Source organism: Alternaria rosae (assembly GCF_020736505.1).
Source record: "Alternaria rosae strain MPI-PUGE-AT-0040 chromosome Unknown BKA58scaffold_2, whole genome shotgun sequence".
NCBI lineage: Eukaryota > Fungi > Ascomycota > Dothideomycetes > Pleosporales > Pleosporaceae > Alternaria > Alternaria rosae.
Window position 1 is genome coordinate 892,344 of NW_025763571.1, and position 10,926 is coordinate 903,269.

Below are 10,926 nucleotides of genomic sequence, written 5' to 3' on the forward strand. Positions count from 1 at the left end.
TCAGGTACTAAGCCCTTGATATTCATGCAGTGGGATTAGTGGGGGTGTGGCGCAGTATGGACGAGAATGGCGAGGGCGATGTTTGAGATGAGTCTAGATGCAGAATGATTGTGCGATGCAAAGAATGACTTTGGTGTTTGCGAAGTGAGATGCGCTCAGAAATGGAGAGACTAAGTTCGAGGACAGGCCAGCACCTGGGTAGTTCAGAAGTATTTGTGTCTTCATTGCGCAGACTCGCAAAGCTGTCGGTTAGACAGAACCTTGGAATGTTGTGCGAATCCTGCTTTACACTAGCAGACTATCACCAGAAACTCTATAGTACTGGTGATGCTGTCAGTTGCTTGGTCGAAGCCACAGAACGAGCTTTCGTCGATACAGCCCGGTGGGTTCGTAGCTCGAGGGATGGTCGACAGTGCCATAGGGTGAGGTTGTATTGCTCAGCTGTGGAACATGTCTAAAGCAGTAACGCGCCATGCAGGAGCTTTGCTAGTCGAGATAACAGAAGCGATAAGAGGTGTACAAAGCGATAGAGCACGAATAGTAAGATTGTGAAAGCTATGTGAATCTGGCTTCTAAGCTTATGATGTCATGATTCGGATACACATTGAAATGACCGTGTCTATTGTGAACTTGATAGCAGCTTTTGTGACCGCACAAATCCAAGGGTGTTTTACCCATCGCTTACCGATTGTGGCATGGTGGCAAAAAGGGACGAACCCCTATTTCGTACCGTGGCGATCGACAGGATTGAGACGAACCAGCATCGGTTTCATCCCAGACACCAAGCCCATGTTGTAAGCGACCCTTACTGCAGACCCTTTACCCTGTGTAAAGTACCTAAGCGTACCGCTCTTCGATTCGGGATATGTCCCCCCGTGGAGTGTCTCCGCCAGACCTGGCCAAATGCGGCTAGCGGCGCAAATTTCCTCAGAAATGCGGGACAGCGGTGTGAAGTTTTCAGGCCTTGGCCCAATGCACTACTCCTGGCTCGCTCGAGGGGCGAGCTTCCACGTACTTGGCAGTAGTGAAGGCCTCCCATAGGTCCGCGAGGAAAGACGTCTTCTTTTGCGCAATGTACTTGTCCCCAAGCAACGGCGCAATGGCAAACGTAGCCTCTTCGCAGTGATAGAAGGGAATGCGCCTGAGCCGTCAGTTTCAGATCCAACAGAAGTTAAAGTAAAACTACTTACGGGAAGATGTGATGCACGACATGGTACTCAATGATGCCATGAAAGATGTGGCGTCCAATAAAGCCGAATTCGCGATCCACAGTGGACATGGCGCCCTTCTGGTAAGTCCAGGCCCCATCTTCGTAATGAGGTGCTTCTGGGTGCGTGTGGTGGAGATAGGTGATAGCGACTTGCATGGTTAGTGAATGCTGTTTACACGGTTGAGGCAAAAAGATGCTTACCGATCCAATGGTTCATCCAGAGGTAAGGAAGACCGTACAACAAGAAAGTGTTACGGTAGCCTAGGGTCTGAGCGACTTGATAGAGGACTGCAAAGACAGCCACGATGCCTGCGTTGGATAGAAGGACGTATGGCTGCTCTTGACGAGTGAAGACGGGCGAAGTCGGATCGAGATGGCTTTGCTTGTAGGTAGGCACGGTGGATCGACGGCCTCTGGTAAGGCTTTGTGCACCAGCTCCTGCGTTGATCAGGATGTAGGCTGGCCATCCGAAGAGCTGGTGAATCGCCAGAGTGAAGAGACTGACAATAGGTGTGTCCGCCGCATCGTGGTCCACGAGGCGTGTCAAGAAACTCGGTTCGGCCTTTGACTCGGAGGTTGGCTTGCGGTTGGGCACGAAGACGGTGTCCTTGTCCATGTGGTTTGCGTAGCGGTGATGACGGGAGTGGCTGAATTTCCACGAAAAAAATGGGACAAGAAGAATGCTGTGAAGGACCCAACCAACGGCCGCATTGACTTGGAGATGGCTTGAGAAGGAGTCGTGGCCACATTCGTGCGCCAAAATCCAAAGTCCTGTGAAAAACAGACCTTGCACGAAACTGTAGAGGACCCAGAGCGGAATGGCCCAAGACGACTCAAGACGTGTCAAGCAGACGGCAGAGTAAAACAAGGCGCTGACAGCCACGAGGTCTCGTGCAACGTACGAAAGGGATCTCAGAAGAGAGCGTTCAAAACATTTTTCTGGGATGGCTTCTCGAAGTGCCTTAATTCCGGGCACAGAGGCATCTCCAACCGGTGCCATGTCCGGCGAGGTGAGCGTCTGGGTTGTGGTTGCACTCATGGTGGGTGGTGAAGGAAGAATGTGAGAGAGACAGGGAGAGGAAGAGGAAGGGAGAGGGCACGATTATCTACTCAGACCACAAAGCTGCACAGTCCCAGAGAGCCCTTGGTGCGTTCTCAACAAGGCAAGACGAAGACGCTCAGTGGATCAGATTGGACCCCTATGTGGAGTACAGTGTTGCGGAAAGTACCTAGCTAAGTCCTGGACTTAGCTTTGGAGACAAAGCTTTAGTCTAGAGCGGCCCGACGATAAAATCGAGGGATGGAATGCTGGAGCGGCAGGCAAGGCCCGTTTACGCGCAAAAGTCGGTGTGAAAGACCAGGAGCAGCCAAAAGGCGTCCGCGTAATTTCTCCTTTACTCGACAGGGCTGGGCGACCGTTGGAACGGTCTACGCATCGCTGCCAATCTCGTACCCAACGTGAACAACATTGCAGATCTCATTCGCGTCAAAGACCCACATGGAACCAGGAGTGTCTGCTCAGTTTCGGCGAATTTCATATCGCAGGTTCTCGCCTAGTTATTCAAACCATGTATATACCATTGATAAGTACCGGAGAAACTGTTTGGAATTGAGTTTCCGCAAGACCGCGGCTCAAAACGGCTTTTTACACGCCATCCCGTCCGTTGCCATGCTTATCTCACGGGGCGAGGGCCCGTATGCTCAACAGACGCATCCTAGCCTTAGAGGGCAGGAGAGAGGTGTCTTTGTCTGGGTAGCAAGCAGACTAATGCTACGACTGTGGGGTCCCGATGTCGTGGTCGCACGAAAAAAAAGGGTTCAGGCACATTTGCTGGACCCTGGAACTAGCTCCGAAACGACTTGGCGTCTCGGTAATCTCTACTGCCTGTGCGCCTCCACGCCCCTCGGGCTCTTCGTCTTTTTCGTCGTCCATTTAACCCTACTTTAACTTTCGGCGGCCATCCTCAGTGAGGCTGTACATCGATTCTTTGCATGGCATTCCTGCAAACCTAATCGGCCGACTCTAGAATGCACGAGAATGTCGTATGGGGTAATTCGACCGGCACGGGCCACGTTAGCATTATCTACACCAGATTTGGTGTTCTCGCTAGGTGTGCCCGATATCTCCCTTTGACCCGATGCACATTTGGAATGACGCTATCCTGCAGTCAACATGCATCGCCAATTTGATTGTCCGTTTGTATCTCTCGTCTGGAAGCACATCATGTGTTATCTTGGCCAGCTTATGTACAACATGGGTCCGTATAGCCCTATTCGCACCGACTAATCCCTCCGCACTGATCGAACCGCCGGACAGCTTCCGCTTCACAGCTTCGATAGCGCACTGACCTCTTCCACGAAACCTCGCTCCCACGTCTCAAGTCCTGCTCTAGGGCACCAACCCAGCCTCTTAGCGATCTCACTGCGGGTCCTGCAAGTGCTTGCGAACCCCAGCTCAGCAACTTGCTCAACACCACCAGTCAAGAGTTTGGCTCCATTGGCGAGACCAACAGACCTTACGGTCTTACTCTTAACCACGCCGGCGTCGAATGCTGCATTTGCAACCCCCTGCGACACCTCGATCCACGTGTGACGCCCATGTGCGCTGAAAACCACGCCCTGTTTCCCCTTGGGCAGAGAAGCGCCTCCCTTTGACAAGATCTCCACGAGTACCAGCTCGTAGAGCTCTGCCAGGTCCTCGATATGAACTAGAACAAGAGATCAGCGTACGTTTGTGACAGAGATTCGGCGGTAATAGTACCGTTGTCCCACACGCCCTTGCCGTCACCGATAACGATGGCTTCCCCTTCAGCGATCGCCGCTCGGGCCAATCGAGGAACTTGCAGACTACGCTTATTCCACAAGCCTGTTCCAACCTAAACGAGGAGTCAATATCGTGCGGGGCCGCAGTTTGTGGGGAGGCGTCGCTCACCCCGTAGATCAATGGAGACATGAGAACGACAGTCTTCACGCCTGACTCGAGTCCAGCATCTATCATGCCAAGCTCCGTTGTGCGTTGAATGTACTTTTTTCCTGTGTTGCGCGACTTCTCATACTCATAAATGTTGTCCTTCGAGTCGTCAAATTCAAGATCGGGGTTGGATTCAACGTGAACACCCGAGAGTGGCTGGTCCGCAAGGTTCGAGACACCTGAAGTGTGGACCATCCAGGCATCTTTGCCAGTGGACTTTTGGCGTAAGGAAAGGCCCTCGATGAAGGCCGAAGCACTGGCGAGATGATAGCCGAGCGTCATGTTGAAGATGACGTCGTACTGACTTGCTATCTCGACAAGACGGTCAGTATCGTCCAGACCTTCGAAGCCTACAACCTTGAGCCTGTCACCGAACGCAGCGTGAAGCTGTGCAACTCTTTCTTGGCCCCGAACTAGACACGTAATATCAGCGTCTTTGATCACTGCATGTTTGCTACGAAGCAGTTGGTGGAGCACACTGCCCCCGATGTAGCCTGTGACGCCGGCAAGAAGAATCCTTTCCCGAGCCATGATTGGAAGATACGACAACGTGATGCAAGTACGAGAAATCGGCGATGATGATATATTGGCGGTCCGAGGAATGTCTGGGAAACCTGCCTACTTTTGAAGTGATGATTACTACCAGGGTAGTCAAACAACGGCTGGGTCTCCACCATGCGCCTCGACATACCTACTCTGCGTGGGCGAAAGACATATCTTTCCGGGGGCCTAACACTCCAATGGAAGCAGCGGAGTTCTCTCCGAAACTTTGCTTTGCATCGGTACTTCAATCCCGCAGTTGGAACTTTGTCTTGACAAAGTTTCGATATTCTCCCGATACGGCCCGGTCCATCGGCATGATAACATACCTCGCTGCTGACGCGGCTGAATGCAAGCTCAACACCCTTGAGGACTGTACTATACAGCTGTGGCATGAACGAGCCTAGAGTCATGCAGCTAGGGCAAGATCACTCATTCCACACACACCCATATCTCCGAATAACGCATATGGCGTTCATCGGCCTCATTCGACATCATACCTCATGATACCTGCAGCGGTGCGGGCCGAATACCGAGATCACTCCAATTAGACTTCCTACATTCCACTCGCCTTGATTTTCTGATGTTACTTATGCGAAGGTGGTATTTGGCATCGTTTGTGTCGTTGGTATCGCGATAACAAGAGGTAACTCGTGGTCTGTAGGTTATGATGCAAAGAGGATAGACTGGCTGTTATTAGAGTATGACACCACGCGTACATGGACCGTATAGTCAGCACACACCAATCGCTCACCGACCTGGGGGCGACCCCCAACGACCTGAACTGAGACCCGGTGCCCAAAGTCAACACCACCCTCGTGGGGTCTGTCACATGCCAGTGGATGTTACCGTATTACGGCAACTGCTTGTTTGGTGCAACAAGTGCCGATTGAGATAAGACGACGCAAAAAGCCAAATCCTAAGCACCCAATAGCCACGGGGTACCTGTCAGCTTACGCTGACCAGTCGCCTAGCTAGGGTCGCCCGACTGCCGAAGTGTTTACCTGGATATGACGAGGAATGAGGGTGTAGTCAAACACAAAGTGAAGCTAGAAACACATGCACTGACGTCACGTGCATATGGCGACCAGTCCCCGGGATTAATTGACACTACGCTACGCCACTGAGGCTGAGGTCCGTCGTGTTCAACAGCCTCTAGTCCAGTCGCGATGCTAACGAACCTTGTACCCACGATGTTCTCGGGTGGAAGCTCGTCGGTAGTCTCTTGAAAGAGTTGGTATGTCCACTGAGTCATTAAACCTACTGCCGGTCGGTTTTCGGTACCAGACTTGTGGGGGTCTAGTTTACCCTCCACTGATCAGCCTCCGATCTAGCAACTAGTGCATGGCGATCGTCTGGGGACTCTGTATCAACCTAACCTTGAGAGTCTCCGGGTTGAAACTACGGCGATCCCCAGTGTTCGTGAAACTGGCAGGATCGCAGGGGGAGTGACTTCGGGAGAGTATTATAGCGATTGTTCAAACGGCCTGACTATAAGACGCCACTCCCACATTGGAAGCCGTTATTCCAAATCTTCATCTCAACCCTCTTCATCATATTGACCTTCATCGCTCACAATGAATGTCTCTACTCCCACTTTTCCATGGCATCTCATGCCGACCATGGACTCTCTCCCTTCTGCGGAGCAATTCTCCACTATTGAGATGCACCCACGCAACATAGTCGCAAGTCTCTTAGCTATAGTGATCAGCTTTTCTTATCTTCGATCTGTTACGAAGAAGACTGGCCTTGAGCGCTTCCCTGGACCGTGGTATGCGCCCTACACGGCCCTGCATCTGCGATGGCTCTTCGCTCGTGGCACGATCCACGAGTATGTCGAGAAGATGCACAAGCAGTACGGCGATGTCATCCGTTTGGGACCAAGGCAGCTTTGGATCTCTGATAAGGGAGCTATGAAGCAGATTCTTCTCACCATCGATCTACCCAAGGTTACCATGTATGCTGAGATCTCGAGAGACAGAAAAAGTCCAGGTCTCTTTGGAGAGATGTAAGTAGTACTATCTCGTGTTTCCATGTAAATACGGCAGTGGCTGACGCTGAAAAATCACAGTCGCCCGGTTCCCCACCGCAACCTCAAGAAGTTCCTCAGCCCAGCTTTCACTGTTTCTTCCGTCGACAAGCTAGATACGTTCTTCAAAGCCTGCACATCGATCTTGCTCAGCAACTACTACACTGAAGTCGACAAGGCCATCACTCAAGACCCCAAGTCCAACCCCAACGGCGACTTCGAGACTGACCTCATGCGCGACCTGCACTGTCTTGCGCTAGACATCATGGGCGAGTCGTCGTTTGGTAAGGGCTTCGGGCAGATCGACAAGATCTTCGATCCCAGCAAGTTGTTGTCCGGCAGAGACAAGCGCTGGAGCAAGATTCCTGATGCCATCTTCAACGGTCAGGCGAAGAGGTATGGGTTGGTCTTTGTGAAGAGGTTCCTCAGGCGCATGGGATACGAGTGGGAGGTTGACTGGCCCAAGGAGATGACGTCTGCGATTTGCGAACTCGTCGACGAACGCGCTGCAGCTCAGGGAGGCCAGGAGAACAAGAAGCGTATTGATGTCCTGCAGCACATGTTGGACGAGGGCGCGCGACCAGACACGGGAGAGCGTATGTCCAACCAGGACATCATCGATCAGATGTCTGAGCTCCTTCTCGCTGGATCGGAAACCACTTCTGGTAAGTTACATGCGTCCATGCCCAATTCCCACCCCTTGGCTCCTAGATTCCGGCTTTCAAGTCTTCCCTCTCGACCGCGGATCACAGCAGCTAACGACGCCCCCCTAGGAACAATGGCATGCCTGTTCGTGGAACTCGCACGAACTCCCGCCGCTCTCGAAAAGCTACTCGCTTCTCTGCCCGTCCTTGGCCCCAATGACCCCATCCTAGACTCTAAGACGGTGCGCACAGACCCACAATATCGCTACCTCGAAGCCTGTCTGAAGGAGAACCTGCGCATGAACCCTATTGCTTCCGAACTGGGTCGCCGTACCACAGACCAAGGCCACACCATCAATGGCAACGAGATTCCGCCTTACACGATTGTGTCGGCCAGTTACAGAGCACTCCATCGCGATGAGAGGTACTGGCCTCAGGCGGAGAGGTTCTGGCCGGAGCGCTGGCTGGAAGGTGAGGAAAGAGAGGACGCACCCGAACCTGAGTAAGTCGCCCTGGTGATGAGAGGAGAGATTTGATGTGGACATGTTCTGACGTGAGATTGTAGTCTAGACGCTTACTTCCCCTTCTCCAACGGCCGACACAACTGCATCGGACAAAAGTATGTTGCCCTCCCCCCTCATCTCCTTCTGAAACGACGTACTAACGTCCATGTGCAGCTTCGCATACGCAGAGATGCGCACCGTCTCGGCCAACCTTCTTTCTCGCTTTGCCCTTGAAGAGGCTGGATACCAGAAGATCCAGCTCCGGCAATTCATCACGATGCAGTTTCACGATGGCAAGTGGAGAGTTGTGCTGAAGCCCCGCTGGAAGGATGCTGCGAAGGCTTGAAGCGCGAGCTGTCGCGACGCTACTGCAGCATGTTGGGGTAGGTGGAGTTGAGCAGGAAGCACTCGATCGAAGGACAGATTGAAAGAAAGGACAAAGAGAGTCGGCAGCCGGTGCAGCGATCAGCGCAAAGCAAAACGTTTCTCCAGTTTGAGGGCACATTCCTTTACCTTTTGGGTACAGCGACTAGACATTAGAACGCACAATTTCATTGATTCCACCACCAACTCTCGTACTCATTGCTTTCTTCCTGGCACGTCTGCTTCTGTCTTGGCTTGCAACGTGACACGCCGTCGGACTGGAGCTTGAGGGGAATGAAGTCAGGCTGCATAAAGGCAAGGATATCGACCCGGGCTGTGGACAGAGCCTCGGGCTTATCGTCCAGCCTGCAGCCAAGGCCGAAGTAGCAGCGGCCCTGGCGTGCCGGACGCTAGCGCGCCGCTGCACGGGAACGCGTCAGGTAGCGTCGGTCGATTGCAAGACGCAACTCACCACCCAACTCTGTCCATGACATGATGGCCACGACCCCTCCCCGCACACGACATGTCTGAGCCCCGACGATCGACGAGGGCGCGCGCCCGCGAAGAAGCTGCCCCCGCTGCTCCCGAGACGCCCAACGACAAGCCCGCCAAAGCCGTCAAAGCCGCCTTGAAGCGCAAGCGGACAAGCCTCGCCGTCAAAGACTCCGCGCCCGCGACGCCCGTTGCTGATGGCGCGCCGCTGCCCCCACGACAAACACTCCCCCTGCAGCTAGTCGACGGCGCGCCTCTGCCCACACTTCGCGAGCCACAGCCTCTCCATCTTCCATCGAGCGAGTGGCAGACGATCCAGCAAAGCGGCGTCCTCGAGACATCTTTCGAGCGCTCCAAGGCTGTCTGGCTGTCTGGCGCCAACTTCCGCACCTTCCATGCCCACTTCAACCAGCCCAAGAAGCTGGCTGACCGGACCGACGAGGACAAGGCCAGGACAGCGAGACAGAAGGAGCTGCTCAAGAACTTCCCCCAGGTCGGTGCCGATAGAGTGAGCGTGAAGCTCGTCATCGAGCCGCACACATTGCCTATCCGCCTCTATGGCCCGCGCGAGGTGGGCAAACCCGTGCCGAAGAAAGCTCCCGCGCCATCACCTTATGCTCCCTGGCCAAATCACAACCAGCCCAATCAACACACCAAATACCAGGGTGGTCAGCCGATACAGCAGAAACCTCAGCCACGTCCACCACAGCCTCCCAAACCTGTCCAGGCCGCGCCTCCGCCTCAAGCCCCCGCAGCCCCCGCCCCTGATCCCGTCATACACATGCTTGCCGCGAGAGCAGGAACAGATCCCGAGCTGAAGGCTGTCATGAAGATAGTCGCAGCTGGCTCAGCAAGTAAAGAACAGCTCGAGTTCTTCCAGACGCACATCAACGAGTTGACGGCGATTCTGGCGAGGCAGAAGGAAGAAAAAACGCCCAAACCACCTCCGCCCACGCAACCCCCAAAACCTACGCCACCGCCGCCGCCTCCAGCACCGAAACAAACAGCTCCTCCTCCGCTTCCCCGCCCAGTCCAGCCAGTCCAACAGCCTATCCAGCCCAGCACGCCCAAGCCATACAGTCCGGTCCCACCACAAGGACAGATGCAGCAACCCTCGCCTACACAACAGCCATATCCACCCTATGCAAACAACTTCAGCAAACCGCCGCAATACCACCCACCGCCGCAGCTATCGACCTACAATCCACCCCCGAGGACAACATATCGCCCGCTAGTCTTCAGTTTTGTCCACGGCAGCGAAGACAAGTTTTACTTCCCTTCGTATAGTTTCATGGAATGGCTTCCCAATGGCACAGGCGCAAAGCTGTCATTTCTCATCACCAAGATGAAGCCAAAGCCGGATCCTGTCGTCCAACCTCCGTCTACGCCCGCTCAGAAATCAATGCCGACGCCGATTCCGACTCTCGGTAATGCGACTAACGCCATGACTGGCACCCCCCCGCCGAGCACTATCATACCTACACCCAACTTTACAAATCCTGCTTTTGCGTCCATACAACCCGCCGCATCATCCCCCTCGTCACCCTTCGTGCCGCCTAAACCACCCCAACGAATCGAAGATTTCGATGAGATGAACGAAATAGACAACATTGAATTCTACCAGCCAGTTACTGTCCTTCTACTAATCGAGCACGATGAAGGCGACGAAATCGCAAGCGCCTTGCCGCGCTCGATACGACCACCGCATGTCGTGGAGAAATACATGAACGAGGTGTTTGACAAGTGCAAAAGGGCAGAGGACACGTACCTAGCCTTCAGACTGCCCAGAGACGGTGATGAGTTGCCAGAGAAGAGGATTAGGAGCGGCGACGTGACGCCTGCGGTTGCCACCCCGACTCAGGACGTCGTCATGGGAGGAATCGGTGGGCCTGCCAGTAGTATGGCAGACAAGAAGAAAGCTGGACGACCCAGGAAGAGTCTTGTTTGACATCGTTTGAACATGTGTCGATATTGTGGAAACCTTGCACTAGTTTGTTGGTGTGTATAAGTACAAATGATACCCATTTTTATTTTTTTGCATCAAACTACAAACATTTTGCTCCGTTATCGTGTGCCATTGATATAACCCTTGTGAGATACGTGAGACGGTATTTTCTGAAGCACCTAATAGCTCTTCGTTACACATGAGATCTATAGTTGCCATCGCTCAACTC

The 10,926-nt window shown here is 53.6% G+C and overlaps 4 protein-coding genes across 4 annotated transcripts; 2 read left to right on the forward strand and 2 right to left on the reverse strand.

Moving 5' to 3' along the window:
* Positions 1-527: 527 nt before the first annotated feature.
* On the reverse strand, positions 528-2,545 carry BKA58DRAFT_331411 (fatty acid desaturase). The gene is made up of 3 exons (XM_046168172.1): positions 1,412-2,545; positions 1,191-1,359; positions 528-1,141 (listed from the first exon to the last, which is right to left on the reverse strand). The coding sequence occupies exons 1-3, from the start codon at positions 2,247-2,249 to the stop codon at positions 958-960; spliced, it is 1,191 nt and encodes a 396-aa protein (XP_046028637.1). The 5' UTR covers positions 2,250-2,545; the 3' UTR covers positions 528-957.
* Positions 2,546-3,918: 1,373 nt separating this feature from the next.
* BKA58DRAFT_408569 (uncharacterized protein) lies at positions 3,919-4,712 on the reverse strand (the record flags this gene model as incomplete). The annotated part of the gene is made up of 2 exons (XM_046172093.1): positions 3,919-4,086; positions 4,143-4,712. The coding sequence occupies 2 exons, from the start codon at positions 4,710-4,712 to the stop codon at positions 3,919-3,921; spliced, it is 738 nt and encodes a 245-aa protein (XP_046028638.1).
* A 1,622-nt stretch (positions 4,713-6,334) lies between these two features.
* BKA58DRAFT_408570 (cytochrome P450) lies at positions 6,335-8,243 on the forward strand (the record flags this gene model as incomplete). Its single annotated transcript, XM_046172094.1, has 5 exons — positions 6,335-6,729; positions 6,793-7,415; positions 7,647-7,896; positions 7,960-8,013; positions 8,072-8,243. 5 exons carry the CDS (start codon positions 6,335-6,337, stop codon positions 8,241-8,243), a joined length of 1,494 nt encoding a protein of 497 aa, XP_046028639.1.
* Positions 8,244-8,743: 500 nt separating this feature from the next.
* Positions 8,744-10,812, forward strand: BKA58DRAFT_375982 (uncharacterized protein). The gene has a single exon (XM_046169465.1). It carries the CDS (start codon positions 8,784-8,786, stop codon positions 10,698-10,700), a length of 1,917 nt encoding a protein of 638 aa, XP_046028640.1. The 5' UTR covers positions 8,744-8,783; the 3' UTR covers positions 10,701-10,812.
* The last annotated feature ends 114 nt before the right edge of the window (positions 10,813-10,926 follow it).